Source organism: Rutidosis leptorrhynchoides, chromosome 8 (assembly GCF_046630445.1).
Source record: "Rutidosis leptorrhynchoides isolate AG116_Rl617_1_P2 chromosome 8, CSIRO_AGI_Rlap_v1, whole genome shotgun sequence".
Classification (NCBI taxonomy): domain Eukaryota; kingdom Viridiplantae; phylum Streptophyta; class Magnoliopsida; order Asterales; family Asteraceae; genus Rutidosis; species Rutidosis leptorrhynchoides.
In genome coordinates, this window is record NC_092340.1 from 364,961,835 (window position 1) to 364,981,417 (window position 19,583).

The 19,583-nt window shown below is 32.7% G+C and overlaps 1 protein-coding gene across 1 annotated transcript; it reads right to left on the reverse strand.

Moving 5' to 3' along the window:
* Nucleotides 1-15,046: 15,046 nt before the first annotated feature.
* On the reverse strand, nucleotides 15,047-19,169 carry LOC139864701 (calcium-transporting ATPase 9, plasma membrane-type-like). Its single transcript, XM_071853272.1, has 13 exons — nucleotides 19,041-19,169; nucleotides 18,382-18,552; nucleotides 17,627-17,851; nucleotides 17,406-17,522; nucleotides 17,213-17,311; nucleotides 16,985-17,122; nucleotides 16,691-16,791; nucleotides 16,310-16,355; nucleotides 16,076-16,210; nucleotides 15,840-15,947; nucleotides 15,635-15,726; nucleotides 15,404-15,513; nucleotides 15,047-15,295 (listed from the first exon to the last, which is right to left on the reverse strand). The coding sequence occupies exons 1-13, from the start codon at nucleotides 19,167-19,169 to the stop codon at nucleotides 15,267-15,269; spliced, it is 1,500 nt and encodes a 499-aa protein (XP_071709373.1). The 3' UTR covers nucleotides 15,047-15,266.
* Between the last annotated feature and the right edge of the window lie 414 nt (nucleotides 19,170-19,583).

The window sequence follows — 19,583 nt, forward strand, 5'->3', positions numbered from 1 at the left end:
GAGCTTGTGTTATTGATTTCGGAAACAGTTGGGATCGACATCTACCGTTAGCAGAATTTTCCTACAACAACAGCTACCATTCAAGCATTGAGATGGCGCCGTTTGAAGCACTTTATGGTAGAAAGTGCAGGTCTCCGATTTGTTGGAGTGAAGTGGGGGATAGACATATTACGGGTCCGGAGATAATACAAGAAACTACCAAGAAAATCATCCAAATTCAACAAAGATTGAAAACCGCCCAGAGTCGACAAAAGAGCTACGCGGACAGTAAAAGAAAAGATATAGAGTTTGAAATTGGAGAAATGGTCATGCTTAAGGTTTCACCTTGGAAAGGCGTTGTTCGATTTGGTAAACGGGGGAAACTAAATCCGAGGTACATTGGACCATTCAAGATTATAGATCGTGTCGGACTAGTAGCTTACCAACTGGAGCTACCTCAACAACTCGCGGCTGTACATAACACTTTCCACGTCTCAAATTTGAAGAAATGTTTTGCTAAATAAGATCTCACTATTCCGTTGGACGAAATCCAAATCAATGAAAAACTTCAATTCATTGAAGAACCCGTCGAAATAACGGATCGTGAGGTTAAGAGACTTAAACAAAACAAGATACCGATTGTTAAGGTTCAATGGAATGCTCGTAGAGGACCCGAGTTCACCTGGGAGCGTGAAGATCAGATGAAGAATAAATACCCGCATTTATTTCCAGAAGATACGTCAACACCTCCAACTGCTTAAAATTTCGGGACGAAATTTATTTAACTGGTAGGTACTGTAGTGACCCGAACTTTTCCATGTTTATATATATATTAAATGAAATTGTTATTTACATGATTAAGTGTTTCCAACATTTTAAGCAATCAAACTTGTTAAGACTTGATTAATTGAAATAGATTTCATATAGACAATTGACCACCCAAGTTGACCGGTGATTCACGAACGTTAAAACTTGTAAAAACTATACGATGACATATATATGGTTATATATATAGTTAACATGATTTTATTATAAGTATGTATCTCATTAGGTATTTTAACAATGAGTTATATACATAAAAATGAGACTATTAATTTAAGAAACTCGAAAACGATATATATAACGATTATCGTTATAACAACGTCTTACTAGGTACATATGAATCATATTAAGATATTGATACACTTGGTTAATTATGTTAAATGATAAGTAAATATATTATTAAGTGTATTAACAATGAAATACATATGTAAAAATAAGACTACTAACTTAATGATTTCGAAACGAGACATATATGTAACGATTATCGTTGTAACGACATTTAACTGTATATATATCATACTAAGATATATTATATATCATAATATCATGATAATATAACAATTTAACATCTCATTTGTTATAATAAACAATGGGTTAACAACATTCAACAAGATCGTTAACCTAAAGGTTTTAAAACAACATTTACATGTAACGACTAACGATGACTTAACGACTCGGTTAAAATGTATATACATGTAGTGTTTTAATATGTATTCATACACTTTTGAAAGACTTCAAGACACTTATCAAAATACTTCTACTTAACAAAAATGCTTACAATTACATCCTCGTTCAGTTTCATCAACAATTCTACTCGTATACACCCGTATTCGTACTCGTACAATACACAGCTTTTAGATGTATGTACTATTGGTATATACACTTCAATGATCAGCTCTTAGCAGCCCATGTGAGTCACCTAACACATGCAGGAACCATCATTTGGTAACTAGCATGAAATATCTCATAAAATTACAAAAATATGAGTAATCATTCATGACTTATTTACATGAAAACAAAATTACATATCCTTTATATCTAATCCATACACCAATGACCAAAAACACCTACAAACACTTTCATTATTCAGTTTTCTTCATCTAATTGATCTCTCTCAAGTTCTATCTTCAAGTTCTAAGTGTTCTTCATAAATTCCAAAAGTTCTAGTTTCATAAAATCAAGAATACTTCCAAGATTGCAAGGTTACTTCCAAGTTTTCTAAATCCATTCCAAGTAATCATCCAAGATCAAGAAACCTTTGTTACTTACAGTAGGTTATCTTTCTAATACAAGGTAATAATCATATTCAAACTTTAATTCAATTTCTATAACTATAACAATCTTATTTCGAGTGGAAATCTTACTTGAAATTGTTTTCGTGTCATGATTCTGCTTCAAGAACTTTCAAGCCATCCAAGGATCCTTTGAAGCTAGATCTATTTTTCTCATTTCCAGTAGGTTTATCCAAGGAACTTGAGGTAGTAATGATGTTCATAATATCATTCGATTCATACATATAAAGCTATCTTATTCGAAGGTTTAAACTTGTAATCACTAGAACATAGTTTAGTTAATTCTAAACTTGTTCGCAAATAAAAGTTAATCCTTCTAACTTGACTTTTAAAATAAACTAAACACATGTTCTATATCTATATTATATGCTAACTTAATGATTTAAAACCTGGAAACACGAAAAACACCGTAAAACCGGATTTACGCCGTCGTAGTAACACCGCGGGCTGTTTTGGGTTAGTTAATTAAAAACTATGATAAACTTTGATTTAAAAGTTGTTATTCTGAGAAAATGATTTTTATTATGAACATGAAACTATATCCAAAAATTATGGTTAAACTCAAAGTGGAAGTATGTTTTCTAAAATGGTCATCTAGACGTCGTTCTTTCGACTGAAATGACTACCTTTACAAAAACGACTTGTAACTTATTTTTCCAACTATAAACCTATAATTTTTCTATTTAGATTCATAAAATAGAGTTCAATATAAAACCATAGCAATTTGATTCACTCAAAACGGATTTAAAATGAAAAAGTTATGGGTAAAATAAGATTGGATAATTTTTCTCATTTTAGCTACGTGAAAATTGGTAACAAATCTATTCCAACCATAACTTAATCAACTTGTATTGTATATTATGTAATCTTGAGATACCATAGACACGTATACAATGTTTCGACCTATCATGTCGACACATCTATATATATTTCGGAACAACCATAGACACTCTATATGTGAATGTTGGAGTTAGCTATACAGGGTTGAGGTTGATTCCAAAATATATATAGTTTGAGTTGTGATCAATACTGAGATATGTATACACTGGGTCATGGATTGATTCAAGATAATATTTATCGATTTATTTCTGTACATCTAACTGTGGACAACTAGTTGTAGGTTACTAACGAGGACAGCTGACTTAATAAACTTAAAACATCAAAATATATTAAAAGTGTTGTAAATATATTTTGAACATACTTTGATATATATGTATATATTGTTATAGGTTCGTGAATCAACCAGTGGCCAAGTCTTACTTCCCGACGAAGTAAAAATCTGTGAAAGTGAGTTATAGTCCCACTTTTAAAATCTAATATTTTTGGGATGAGAATACATGCAGGTTTTATAAATGATTTACAAAATAGACACAAGTACGTGAAACTACATTCTATGGTTGAATTATCGAAATCGAATATTCCCCTTTTTATTAAGTCTGGTAATCTAAGAATTAGGGAACAGACACCCTAATTGACGCGAATCCTAAAGATAGATCTATTGGGCCTAACAAACCCCATCCAAAGTACCGGATGCTTTAGTACTTCGAAATTTATATCATATTCGAAGGGTGTCCCGGAATGATGGGGATATTCTTATATATGCATCTTGTTAATGTCGGTTACCAGGTATTCACCATATGAATGATTTTTATCTCTATGTATGGGATGTGTATTGAAATATGAAATCTTGTGGTCTATTGTTACGATTTGATATATATAGGTTAAACCTATAACTCACCAACATTTTTGTTAACGTTTAAAGCATGTTTATTCTCAGGTGAATACTAAGAGCTTCCGCTGTTGCATACTAAAATAAGGACAAGATTTGGAGTCCATGTTTGTATGATATTGTGTAAAAACTGCATTAAAGAAACTGATTTCGATGTAACATATTTGTATTGTAAACCATTATGTAATGGTCGTGTGTAAACAGGATATTTTAGATTATCATTTAATCTACGTAAAGCTTTTTAAACCTTTATTTATGAAATAAAGGTTATGGTTTGTTTTAAAAATGAATGCAGTCTTTGAAAAATGTCTCATATAGAGGTCAAAACCTCGCAACGAAATCAATTAATATGGAACGTTTTTAATCAATAAGAACGGGACATTTCAATGTGGTAGCCGACGCTTTGAGCAGAAAGGACAGAGAACCCATTCGAGTAAAAGCTATGAATATAATGATTCACACTAACCTTACTACTCAAATAAAGGAGGCGCAACAAGGAGTTTTAAAAGAGGAAAACTTAAAGGATGAAATACCCAAAGGATCGGAGAAGCATCTTAATATTCGAGAAGACGGAACCCGGTATAGGGCGGAAAGAATTTAGGTACCAAAATTTGGAGATATGTGAGAAATGGTACTTAGAGAAGCTCATAAAACCATATACTCAATACATCCTGGAACGGGGAAGATGTACAAAGATCTCAAGAAACATTTTTGGTGGCCGGGTATGAAAGCCGATGTTGCTAAATACGTAGGAGAATGTTTGACGTGTTCTAAGGTCAATGCTGAGCATCAAAAACCATCAGGTCTACTTCAACAACCCGAAATCCCAGAATGGAAATGGGAAAATATTACCATGGATTTCATCACTAAATTTCCAAGGACTGCAAGTGGTTTTGATACTATTTGGATAATAGTTGATCGTCTCACCAAATCAGCACACTTCCTGCCAATAAGAGAAGATGACAAGATGGAGAAGTTAGCATGACTGTATTTGAAGGAAGTCGTCTCCAGACATGGAATACCAATCTCTATTATCTCTGATAGGGATGGCAGATTTATTTCAAGATTCTGGCAGACATTACAGCAAGCATTAGGAACTCGTCTAGACATGAGTACTGCCTATCCTCCACAAACTGATGGGCAGAACGAAAGGACGATACAAACGCTTGAAGACATGCTACGAGCATGTGTTATTGATTTCGGAAACAGTTGGGATCGACATCTACCGTTAGCAGAATTTTCCTACAACAACAGCTACCATTCAAGCATTGAGATGGCTCCGTTTGAAGCACTTTATGGTAGAAAGTGCAGGTCTTTGATTTGTTGGAGTGAAGTGGGGGATAGACAGATTACGGGTCCGGAGATAATACAAGAAACTACCGAGAAGATCATTCAAATTCAACAACGGTTGAAAACCGCCCAAAGTCGACAAAAGAGCTACGCTGACATTAAAAGAAAAGATATAGAATTTGAAATTGGATAAATGGTCATTCTTGAAGTTGCACCTTGGAAAGGCGTTGTTCGATTTGGTAAACGAGGGAAATTAAATTCAAGGTATATTGGACCATTCAAGATTATTAATCGTGTCGGACCAGTAGCTTACCGACTTGAGTTACCTCAACAACTCGCGGCTGTACATAACACTTTTCATATCTCGAATTTGAAGAAGTGTTTTGCTAAAGAAGATCTCACTATTCCGTTAGACGAAATCCAAATCAACGAAAAACTTCAATTCATCGAAGAACCCGTCGAAATAATGGATCTTGAGGTTAAAAGACTTAAGCAAAACAAGATACCAATTGTTAAGGTTCGATGGAATGCTCGTAGAGGACCTGAGTTCACCTAGGAACGAGAAGATCAGATGAAGAAGAAATACCCGCACTTATTTCCAGAAGATACGTCAACACCTCCAACTGCTTAAAAATTTCGGGACGAAATTTATTTAACAGGTAGGTACTGTAGTGACCCGAACTTTTCCATATTTATATATATTAAATGAAATTTATATTTATATGATTAAGTGTTTCCAACATATTAAGCAATCAAACTTGTTAAGACTTGATTAATTGAAATAGGTTTCATATAGACAATTGACCACCCAAGTTGACCGGCGATTCGCGAACGTTAAAACTTGTAAAAACTATATGATGACATATATATGAATATATATAGTTAACATGATATTATGATAAGTATGTATCTCATTATGTATATTAACAATGAACTACATATGTAAAAACAAGACTACTAACTTAAGGATTTCGAAACGAGACATACATGTAACGATTATCGTTGTAACAACATTTTAATGTATATATATCATATTAAGATATATTAATACATCATTATATCATGATAATGTAATTATTTAATATCTAATTAGATATAATAAACAATGGGTTAACAGCATTTAACAAGATCGTTAACTTAAAGGTTTCAAAACAACACTTACATGTAACGACTAACGATGACTTAACGACTCAGTTAAAATGTATATACATGTAGTATTTTAATATGTATTTATACACTTTTGAAAGACTTCAAGACACTTATCAAAGTACTTCTACTTAACAAAAATGCTTACAATTACATCCTCATTCATTTTCATCAACAATTCTACTCGTATACACTCGTATTTGTACTCGTACAATACACAGCTTCTAAATGTACTTACTATTGGTATATACACTCCAATGATCTGCTCTTAGCAGCCCATGCGAGTCACCTAACCATGTGAGAACCATCATTTAACATCTAGCATGAAATATCTTACAAAATAACAAACTAATGGAGCCTATATGATAGAGCAAAGTTCACGTGAATGGGGAGGTACACAAACACTTTCATTTTGCAACTTACATGCATCAAACTACTCTCTCTCAAGTGTTCTTCCATTGTTCTAAGTATTCTTCATCATCTTCATCAAAATCTAGCTCAATCTAGTTCATAAATCCATCGATAAACCAAGTTATAAAACAACTACTCAAGAACATACCAACAACACTTCCAAGTTTACTAGCTTACTTTCAATCTTGCAAATCCACTTCGAGTGATCATCCAACCTCAAGAAATCTTTCTTATTTATAGTAAGATATCTTTCTAATATAAGGTAATACTCATATTCAAACTTTGATTCAATTTCTATAACTTTAACAATCTTATTTTGAGTGGAAATCTTACTTGAACTTGTTTTCGTGTCATGATTTTGCTTCAAGAACTTTCAAGCCATCCAAGGATCCTTTGAAGCTAGATCTATTTTTCTCATTTTCAGTAGGTTTATCCACAAAACCTGAGGTAGTAATGATGTTCATAACATCATTCGATTCATATATATAAAGCTACCTTATTCGAAGGTTTAAACTTGTAATCACTAGAACATAGTTTAGTTAATTCTAAACTTGTTCGCAAACAAAAGTTAATCCTTCTAGCTTGACTTTTAAAATCAACTAAACACATGTTCTATATCTATATGATATGCTAACTTAATGATTTAAAACCTGAAAACACGAAAAATACCGTAAAACCGGATATACGCCGTCGTAGTAACACCGCGGGCTGTTTTGGGTTAGTTAATTAAAAACTATGATAAACTTTGATTTAAAAGTTGTTCTTCTAGGAAAATTATTTTTTTCTTATGAACATGAAACTATATCCAAAAATCATGGTTAAACTCAAAGTGAAAGTATGTTTTCCAAAATGGTCATCTAGACGTCGTTCTTTCGACTGAAATGACTACCTTTATAAAAACGACTTGTAACCAGTATTTTTGACTATAAACTTATACTTTTTCTGTTTAGATTCATAAACTTAAGTTCAATATGAAACCACAGCAACTTGAATCACTCAAAACGGATTTAAAACGAAGAAGTTATGGGTAAAACAAGATTGGATATTTTTGCTTGTTGTAGCCACGTGAAAATTAGTAACAAATCTATGTTAATCATATCCTAGCTAACTCATATTGTATTATACATGTATTCTAATATATTATGTAATCTTGGGATACGATAGACACGAATACAATGTTTTGACATATCATATCGACCCATCTATATATATATTTCGGAACAACCATAGACACTCTATATGCAGTAATGTTGGAGTTAGCTATACAGGGTTGAGGTTGATTCCAAAATATTATATATACTTTGAGTTGTGATCTAGCCTGAGGCTTGTATACACGAGGTCGTGGATTGATTCGAGATAATATATATTGCTTTATTTCTGTACATCTAACTGTGGACAACTAGTTGTAGGTTACTAACGAGGACAGCTGACTTAATAAACTTAAAACATTAAAATGTATTAAAAATCTTGTAAATATATTTTGAACTTACTTTGATATATATGTACATATTTGTTATAGGTTCGTGAATCGACCAGTGGCCAAGTCTTACTTCCCAACGAAGTAAAAATCTGTGAAAGTGAGTTATAGTCCCACTTTTAAAATCTAATATTTTGGGATGAGAATACATGCAGTTTTATAAATGTTTTACAAAATAGACACAAGTAAATGAAACTACATTCTATGGTTGGATTATTAAACCGAATATGCCCCTTTTTAGTCTGGTAATCTAAGAATTAGGGAACAGACACCCTAATTGACGCGAATCCTAAAGATAGATCTATTGGGCCCAACGAGCCTCATCTAAAGTACCAGATGCTTTAGTACTTCGAATTTATCATGTCCGAAGGGAGTCCCGGAATGATAGGGGATATTCTATATGCATCTTGTTAAGGTCGGTTGCCAGGTGTTCACCGTATGAATGATTTTTATCTCTATGTATGGGATGTATATTGAAATATGAAATCTTGTGGTCTATTATTACGATTTGATAAACATATAGGTTAAACCTATAACTCACCAACATTTTTGTTGATGTTTAAAGCATGTTTATTCTCAGGTGATTATTAAGAGCTTCCGCTGTTGCATGCTAATATATGGACAAGATTTGGTGTCAACATGCTTGTATAATACTGTTTAAAACTGCATTCGGGATTTATTTTGTTGTAACATATTAATATTGTAAACCAATATGTATTGGTAGTGTGTAAGTGTGATATTTTTAGATTATTATTTCTGGATAATCTAGGTGATGTCTTTTTAACCTTGTCGATAAAATAAAGGTTATGGTTTGTTTTAAAAAACGAATGCAGTCTTTGAAAAACGTCTCATATAGAGGTCAAAACCTCGCAACGAAATCAATTAATATGGAACATTTATAATCAATATGAACGGGACATTTCAATTACCAACTTAATTTTGGTCGAGAGCCAAATATTTTCCATCTTAGAACATTTGGTTGTGCAGTGTATTTTTAATTGCACCACCACAACAAATGGTTCCTCAAAGAAGGATGAGAATATATGTTGGATATGAAACATCTTTAATCATAAGATATATTGAACCCATGACGGGTGATGTTTTTACAGCACGTTTTACTGATTGTCACTTTAATGAAATATTGTTTCTTAGATTAGGGGAGAAATAAAAAATAAAGAAAATGATATTTCATGGTGTTAACCTCAATTAATGTATCTTGATCCTCGCACAAAAGAATGCGAGACCGAAGTTCAAAAAAAAAAAAATTAATAATGCATATGCAAGAACTTGCGAATAAATTTCCTGATGCATTTACGGATACAAAAAGAGTGACTAAATCATATATACCAGCAGCAAATGCTCTAGCTCGAATTGAAATTCCAAAAGCTGGCAATAATGTCACTCTTGAGTCTTTGCCACGCAAGAAACGTGGGAGACCAATTGGTTCAAAAGATAAAAATCCTCGAAAAAGAAAATCAGCTGATAATGAGGTAAAAGAAAGTGTTCAAGAAGAACCGCAAATCAATACTCCTTCTGCAGAGGAGATTGATGATGTCAATACGGAATTTTCAATCAATTATGCACATTCAAAAATATTATGGAATCGAAATGAAATGAAAAATATTGATGAAATATTTTCATATAATGTTGCATATGACATCATGAATGATGATGATGATGATCCAGAACCAAAATCTGTTATGGAATGTCAAAATAGACATGATTGGGATCATTGGAAAAGAGCAATATGAGCTGAATTAGAATCGCTCAATAAAAGAAAAGTTTTCGGATCTATCATTCTGACACCTAAATATGTGAAACCTGTGGGATATAGATGGGTTTTTGTGCGAAAAAGAAATGAGAAAAATGATGTTACAAGATATAAAGCTAGACTTGTAGCTCAAGGTTTTTCTCAAAAACCAGGAATTGATTATGAGGAAAATTATTCTCCTGTTATGGATGCAATTACTATTAGATACTTAATCAGCCTGGCAGTTTATAAAAATTTAGATATGCATCTCATGGATGTTGTGAATGCTTATCTATCTGAATCACTTGATAGTATATATATATATATATATATATATATATATATATATATATATATATATATATATATATATATATATGTATGAAGATACATAAAGGATTTAAGGTATCAGAAGCATCCAATGCAAAACCTAAAGAAATGTACTCAATTAAGTTACAAAGGTCTTTATATGGGTTAAAACAATCGGGTCGCATGTGGTATAAACGATTAAGTGATTACTTGATAAGCAAAGGGTATACAAATAATCTTATTTGCCCATGTGTATTCATTAAGAAAACAACATCCGGATATGGATCATAGCCGTTTATGTCGATGATCTTAACATCATATGTGACGATCGCTCCAAATCCATATGGACGAACACGTCATTCATCAATTTCATTGCGAGGTATTTGACCTCTATATGATACGTTTTGTAAACATTGCATTCTTTTGAAAAGGCACACCATAAATGAATATTTAAATCAAAGGTTTTCGACATCTGATGATTTCTACATATAGACAATCACTGTAAATAATAGTTTACAATAGTACTTCCGTTGACAATGCAGTCAAAATAAGATACATGGCGATGATTTGGTGAATGCAACGTTTCCTTGAAAAATATGCCATGTACGACTCCATGCACATAGCTTGTCTAACATATAAGCAAACAGCGGAAGACTTCTAGGAAACCTGAGAATAAACATTCTAACAAGTGTCAACACAAAGGTTGGTGAGTTCATAGTTTTAGTGTTTCGCATAATCTGTATATAAAAGTGGATCACAAGATTTCAGTTGTTTCATCAGATGATTTTTATCAAAAGATTCTACAAGATTGAGCACCCTGGTAACTAAACTTAACGTATATATAATTTGTACCCTTTGTATAATCATCTTAATAATACACGCAAACGAACGTGTACGCTTCTCAAATAACATACGTCCGTTAAAAGGCTAGCGCTCTAGCTCGGACGGGGATATCAAGCCCTATGGATCCATATACAACTACTCGCGCCCACCAGTTCTTATAACTGGCAGTTACTAGTTACCAAAGCTAAGGGATTTTCGGTTCAAACTCAGTGTAGAATTTAGTATGTACTTGTATCCATTGCGTTTAAAATAAAGTGCATGTATTCTCAGCCCAAAAATATAGATTGCAAAAGCAATTAAAAAGGGAGCAAATGAAACTCACCTTAGCAGCATATAAAGTTGTTCATCGTAATGTGACCAAAACTTGGAATATCAAATAATCGTAGATCTCAACCTAGAGAACATATGTTGGTCAATAAATGTCTATCAAGCTAGGTCTGGTCATAGTGTATCACAATCCTAATGCTCGAGATCGACATACAAAAGTTATCAAAAGTCGTTTCAAAAAGCCAATTTTTGACAATAGTTTAGCAAAACGAGTCGTACCTTATATAAGGATTCATTTACTCGGTTGGTAATATTCAAAAATCCAATTTATCAATCTCGTAAACAAGTTGTTTAAATCTTAATTGCAGATTCAAAAGTAATTTCAATTAACGTCAATCATAATTCAGTTGATCATATCTTTTAATCCGTTCATCGAAACTCTTCGATATCTAAATGAAAAGTCATTGATTTTTCGCCAGCTTTCCAAAAACATGTATATCATATACCTTTTACCAGTAATATATGTATTTAATTCGTGATTCATCATAAACTGTTTAACGACGAAATTTAGCATACAAGCATGCATAAACATATATACTCGAGCACTAGACATGGATACGCTATTAATATATAAAAGATAAAATATGAGTGCTTACGTATCAATATTGAGATTCAATATTGTAGGAAAGTACGTAGACGTAACGGAGACGATAAACACTAGGTTTGATTTGCCAATAATACCCACGTACATTACCCATAACCTCCATAGCTATAACCCATATTTTCCTTAGCTCTATCCCGCTTGAAAAACCCATTTTGAAAGTGACACGCTCATAACCTCGTCGTAGTATTTTATGTATAATACTAATTAATAATACTAAAAATAATAATATTAATAATAATATTAATCTTAATAATAATAATAATAATAATAATAATAATAATAATAATAATAATAATAATAATAATAATAATAATAATAATAATAATATATATAAATATATCGAGAGAGAAGTGAATGGAGTGCATCACAGAACCCGAAATCGTTCAATTTATAGGACTTGGCCTGAAAAAAGTACCCCAGGCGAGTGCATGGGATTTTAGTGCAATTCTCATGAACTTGCATGAGCTCATGCACTTGCATGAGTTTTATGCCTATTTCCCATGAGATCGCATGGCCGTCAGATCCAGCTCACATATTTTTTGTTTTCTTGTTTGTCGACATAATTAAATATAATATATATAATTTAAATAATTAATTATATATTATATTAAATTCATGTGCATAGTTGACTTGTAATTTTCGTTCCGATGACTCGTACGTTGTCACTCGACTTATGTCCCGGTTCCGGTTTCTCGAACGCATTTTCGTACGCTTAGAAAACTCGCAATTTACGTTTTGTGACTCGTACTTTTGTCAAAATATAGCCTTAAATTATCCATAAACTATACCACTCAAAGTATATCTTAATCTTTCGAGTGTTTTGGTCATTTACTTCTATAAATCATTGTCTCGTTATTTATTAATATAATAATATTTATCAAACGTTTCATAACCAAGTTAATATCTATTCTCAATATTTATAAACACGTTTTAAAATACATATCGCAAGTTATTCATATAATTAATTCTTAACAATTAATATTCTAATTATTGTATGTGTCCAAATTACGTTATTTAAACAAACACTTTATCATTTATTCCGAATACCGTTAAAAAGGAATAATTTCTCAAATCAGTGTGGTCCTCACAACAGAGACCCGTAACAATATCATAATCATTAAGAGACTTAATAAATATCTTTTAATTCAATCGTTTGGCATTATCTTTTAACTTCGTAGTTAAATATATCAATCAGATAATCAAACCAATAAGTTTAATGCACAGTATCATATACTCAACACTTTGTTACGTTTTCAAGTTATAGTATATGTATCTATTTACATATAATTGTTCGCGAATCGTTGAGAACCATCGAAAGGTAATTGAATAGTTCAAAAGTTTTGAGACTCAGTTTTACAGACTTTGCTTATCGTGTCGGAAACGTTAAAGATTAAGTTTAAATTTGGTCAGAAATTTTCGGGTCATCACATCATAGGTACAAATAAAGAGATCCATGAAGTCATTCAACTTCTAAAGAAAGAATTTGAAATGAAAGATCTCGGAAAAACCAAGTATTGTCTTGGTTTGCAGATTGAGCATATGTCTAATGGTTTACTTGTACATCAAACAACGTATACATAAAAGATTTTAAAACGTTTCAAAATGGACAAGGCAAAACCATTAAGTACTCCTATGGTTGTTAGATCACTTAATGTTGACACTGATCCATTTCGTCCCTGTGAAGATCATGAAGATATTCTGGGACCAGAAGTGCCATATCTTAGTGCAGTTGGAGCTCTTATGTATCTTACAAATTGTACAAGACCTGACATTTCTTTTGCAGTTAATTTGTTGGTAAGGTTCAACTCAGCTCCTACCAAAAGACACTGGAATGGGATCAAACACATATTTCGATACCTTCAAGGAACTACTGATTTAGGATTATTTTATTCTAACGAATCAAAACAAGATTTGGTTGGTTATGCAAATGCGGGTTATTTATCTGATCCACATAAAGCTAAATCTCAAAATGGATATGTATTTCTAAATGGAGGTACTGCAATATCATGGCGTTCTCAAAAACAAATACTTGTTGCAACATCATCAAATCATGCCGAAGTGATTGCATTACATGAAGCTACTCGGGAATGTTTTTGGTTGAGATCAATTACACAAATCATTAATGATTCTTGTGGACTAGAACGCAATAAAAGCCCAATAACTATCTATGAAGATAATGCAGCTTGCATAGCACAGATGAAAGAATGGTATATCAAAAGTGACCGAACAAAACACATACCTCCTAAATTCTTCTCATACACTCAAGATCTCATTAAGGACAACCAGATTGAAATGAGATCTGTTCAATCCAGCAAAAACTCTGCTGATCTTTTCACCAAAGCACTTCCAACTGCTATTTTCAGAACGCATACTCACAATATTGGCATGAGGCATGTTCAAAAGATGTAACAGCTCAGCAATGTCTACATGAGGGTGAGCCAACTCTATGCTGCACTCTTTTTCCCTTAGCTAAAGTTTTTTCCCATTGAGTTTTCTTTAGCAAGGTTTTTAACGAGGCATTAATGGTTACTCTATAATAAAATTGTCATTCAAGGGGGAGTGTTATAATATCTTGAATATACAAGTATCTTAAAAGTCAAGATATGTGTCATCTAAAGTCCAAGATTTGAATGATCAATTATATCACTCCATATCTTTTACTATTCCTCATTGAAAATTGAACGCATATAACATTTGTATTGTAGTATAAATATCCATCGAGTGTAAGCAAACAATGTAGCATTAGTTCTCAAACACAAGTGTTACTCTTATTCTCCATTCATTTTCTAAGATTTATATAGTACAGAAGTTTCTAATCTTATATAATATATGTCATGAAAGTAGTTACTAACTACTTACAACAGTACTAAATTACGTCACATATTGACTTTTAAGATCTTTTTTTTTATTATTATTTTGATATAATTATACCAATGAAAGCACATTTAAAATCTAGTATATTCAAAATAAATTTAATAAGTATAGAACATACACAAATATATCTAAAATCAAAGTTGAGATTCCTTAACAATGTCGCAAAAGATCATTTTATAAAAGGTTATGTACAAATCCAATATACAAAAGGCCAACTTTTTTTAAGAACACACAACATACCAAAAACAAAAGGTGTGCTAATCAGGCCCTTTGTATGCTTAAAATATATAGTTAAGCTCCTGCTAAAAAGTTATATAGTAGGTTCAAAAAGTTAACAGCGAATCGCTAGTTTATCCATGTACACCTTTGTAGTCAAAACACATGGAAACTCGACTAAAACTTCATTTTAATGTTCAGTTACCCTCATTTTCACTTGATGAACCTGCAACAATTAGACAATAAAAGTTGTAAGCATATAGATCATTTGTCATATAGTAGTTTGGCAATTTCTCACTAATATAAAATATTAAAAAATGTATCAAAGATGCACCTATATTTCTCAGTCGAGATGGCTTGCATGAGTTGCAAATGGTAGTGAAGTATTCGCTAAAGGGCCGCTCAGAAACAGGTATCAATTTCCCAACCATAGCAAGTGGCCAACTGTTGGCATATTACAAAAATAATGATGAAGGAAATAAAAAAAAAGGAACCAAAATAATTAATGTGTATTTGACAAAAATATGTTGAATAATTAAAGCAATGGACACACAATAGAACCAACCTAACAAGACCAATTACAATAGAGACTAGCCACAATTGCCAACTCAGCCTGACCGTTGTCGTAAATTTGCCAAAGAACATGATAATGATGACCTGGAACCCGATACAGTCAGAAAGTCCTATCTTTGTGTGTGTGTGTGTGTGTGTGTGTGTGTGTGAGTGTGTGTGTGTGTGTGAGTGTGTGTGCATAGGTGACAGGGTCTCACTTGAAGTACAACAGTGAATGATATAATTCCAATAAATAAGCGATTTTTGGCAACTCCTTTAAAAACATTGAACTCCTCAAGCTTCCGAGCGTTAAATTCATTGAATATCTGCAGTTAAATTGGTTAGCAACTTCCAGCAGCAGCACATTAATCACTTGGCAATTTCAACCCATTAACTATTAATGAGTAGAACGGGTCAAATGAGTGATATTTAAATACTTAATAATAATAATTACCTGAGAAATAACAAAAGCATTGAAAATAAGTGTATTCTTCATTTTGAGGGCATACTCTTGACTCTCATTTTCTAAATGAAGAATCCTTTTCCCATCAAAGTGGAGTACAAGGAGGACCGTCACTTGGTACATCGCCTGTAGGAGTTTAATTGCAACAATAAAAACCACAAATTGTTATTTAACCACTCATATATGACTTAAACTACTTCAACCATATTTTTAACAAACTTATACCTGGATTAACAAATTTCTCCACATAATGTTTGTTATAAGAGGTTCCCTGACAAAACATAAAAACAAAAAAACTTCTTTTAAATCAAACAACTTTTTACGCCAGTCAGATATAGATAGCGAGTTCAATCCACTAACAAATTCGGGTCCTTTTTACCTCTGTTTGGTTAAACCAATAGTATTACCAAATATTGCTCAAAGTAGTGAATCGTTTAATTAACAAAAAAGAAATAATATTTAACACGAAGCAATATAATAAGATTGAAATTTTTGGGAAAAAAAGCGTTTAACCAAACAACAATAAAAATAAACAAATGGTTTGACCCAAACACATTTCGATCTGTTACTCGACCCACCCATTTTGCAAAGATTACAAAGTCCAACCTTCGACCGATCGGTGTTCGGTCCATGAGGTCATCTGTTGGTGGTTCAGTAGCTAGAGCAAGTGCACCAAGAGTGTCCATTATAACATTCACCCAAAGGAGCTGCACAGAAGCAAAGGTAAAACTCAGTGCTTTGATTCATATGTGTCCGTGTCACGCATGCACGCGCACACACACACACATATACATATATATATATATATATATATATATATATATATATATATATATATATATATATATATATATAGAGAGAGAGAGAGAAAGAGAGAGAGAGAGAGAGAGAGAGAGAGACCTGCACTGCATTTAGTGGGACATCACCAGAAGAAACAGCTGGCACGACATTAATTACAAGGGCAGAAACATTTACAGTAAGCTGAAACTGGATAATTTTCTGGATATTGGCATATACGGATCTTCCCCATCGAACAACCTGTTGTATACATATGTAAACAATAAACTCATAACAACATTACTTGATATTATATAACAAAAAAAAAAAAAGCTAATCAATAAAACATACCTTGACAACTGAAGCAAAATTGTCATCTAATATAACGATATCACTGCTCTCTTTCGCCACTTGAGTTCCTTGGATACCCATAGCTAGCCCAATATCAGCCTACCCACAAAGAATTCCAAAAATAATATCAAGTGACAAAATATATATAAAATACCAAACACTAAAAAAGAAAAAAATCTCAAAGGTTCCTAACCTCGTGTAACGCAGGTGCATCATTAGTACCATGTCCAGTAACAGCGACAACATGTCCGTTTTTCCTTAGTGCTTGCACAAGTAGTAATTTATCATTAGGGGAAGAACGTCCCATCACCTGTGTCACAAATTACATCAATGCCCCTATAAGATTCTCTCTTTTATAGGTTAATATAAATATAATAAGATAAGATGATAATGTTATCGAGTTATACAACATACAGATATTTTGTTAGCAACTTGCAGCCTTTGTTTTTCTGAATATCCCCTGAACGTTTTCCCTTCAATTAAATTCGGTTCTTTTGCATCTGCATCTGACTTTAGTATCCCACATTCAAGTGCAACTGCTTTTGCTGTTTGAAGATTGTCACCGGTCACCATTCTTACCTTCACACCAGCCTTTATGCACAGTCGAACTGCATCTTTCACATCACGCCTACAAGGATCCTGCATATATTTGAACCAAATTAATAAGGTCATATCTATACCTGGCAATCAAGACACATACACCAAATATTGGGTCCACTGGCTCTTGAGAAAACAAATGAAATGGGTCCAATATGGACCCATCTTTAGTCCATTAATATATTAGATCCATCTAGACCCGTTGAAACCCATTTCAATATGACAATGAAAAAAGAAACTAATTTTTTTAAGTTCCAATTTTTGTTTATAAAGGTAACAAAAAAAAATAACAATTTTTTTAAAAATAATAATAATTTTTTTTTTTAAAAAATAATTTTTTTTAAGAAAACATGGGTCTCGGCCCGACCCAAACCGTTCCACCCGTTTAAATTTTGAGAGGCGTTCAACCCATGACCCATTTTAACCCAAACCCATTTGGGTCTCGACCCAATCCGACCCGACCCGTTTGCCAAGGGCTTAGTCATATCATATGCATTAAAAGGGCGACATAATATAGTTACATATAACATAAAAGAATAATAGCAAACATAACAATGAATTTTTACAAGTACCTTTAAACCAATAATTGCTAACAAAACAAGATCATCCTCAGGCATTAGCCAATGCTCTAATTCCTCGTCACTTGTCAGAAAAATTTCCCAATTAAATGGACAGTAGGCAATAGCAACACAACGCAAACTTCCAGCAGCCATAGTTTCAATCACTTTTTTAAAATATTCCACCTGCCAAAAACAATATCAGAATATATATATATATATATATATATATATATATATATATATATATATATATATATATATATATATATTCTGATATTGTTTTTGGCAGGTGGAATATTTTTGATGCAGACATAACTTTTCCAGACATAACTTTTCCTCTCTCTGACATAACTGATATTGTTACTCTTTGCAGACATAACTTTTCCTCTCTCTGACTAACTTTTCCACCCCAAAAGCTAACATCAGCCCCAAAATTCAAGTCGGAAATTGCTCTTATTTTCGATAGAGTTAGAGGCAACCACCTATAAAATCGACCTCGCAGAATTTTTCCGAACCTGAGAGTACGAATTTCGCCGGCAACTGTCTCGAAACGCGACGCCACGCGCCGCCTACTCAGGTCGCCGGAAAATTTTTCCCGGTTACTTTTTCTGTTCTTTTTTTGCAGGTAACATAACGGATCTACTAGCGAGGGTTTGTAGTAAACGAGAAACCTCGCCATTTTCGCCGTCTGCTGCCTTGGAGCTGCCGGAAATCACTGCTGCCGGAAATCTCTCCTGCCGGAAACTCCTTGTCTTTACAAGGCTGTGTTTGGTTCTCTGATCCCTTTTCCTTAAGTCCATACTCTGTGATATTTCTGCTTTACTTTTTCGCTGTATTTGCGTATTCATATCCTTGAGGTTTTCAAGTTGTGTTTATTAATTATATCCTTGACTATTATTATTATACTATTATATTAGTGATTATTATTATTATTATTATTATTATTATTATTATTATTATTATTATTATTATTATTATTATTATTATTATTATTATTATTATTATTATTGTGATTGGTATTATTATATTATATTTTTATTTTTATATTATATTGCCACTTCTACCTTTTCCCTTTTGTTTATTATATAGGGTAAGATAGACTCTAGTCGTAGTGATGGTCACGTGAGGTCATGTCCTTCGAGCTTAGGGGCGGCTAGGTCTAGAAGGGTTAGAGATTTTCGTGTTAGGATTAGAGTAGGTAGTTGGAATGTAGG

Bases quoted from the DNA above. Each gene is read 5' to 3' on its own strand.
- LOC139864701 (XM_071853272.1), bottom strand. From the start codon at position 19,169: ATGGACTTAAGGAAAAGGGATCAGAGAACCAAACACAGCCTTGTAAAG. The intron at 16,356-16,690 runs GTTGGACTTTGT...ATGTTTTGTCAG, and splicing joins CGAACACCGATCGGTCGAAG to GGAACCTCTTATAACAAACA. The intron at 15,727-15,839 runs GTGAGACCCTGT...ATCGGGTTCCAG, and splicing joins CATTCACTGTTGTACTTCAA to GTCATCATTATCATGTTCTT.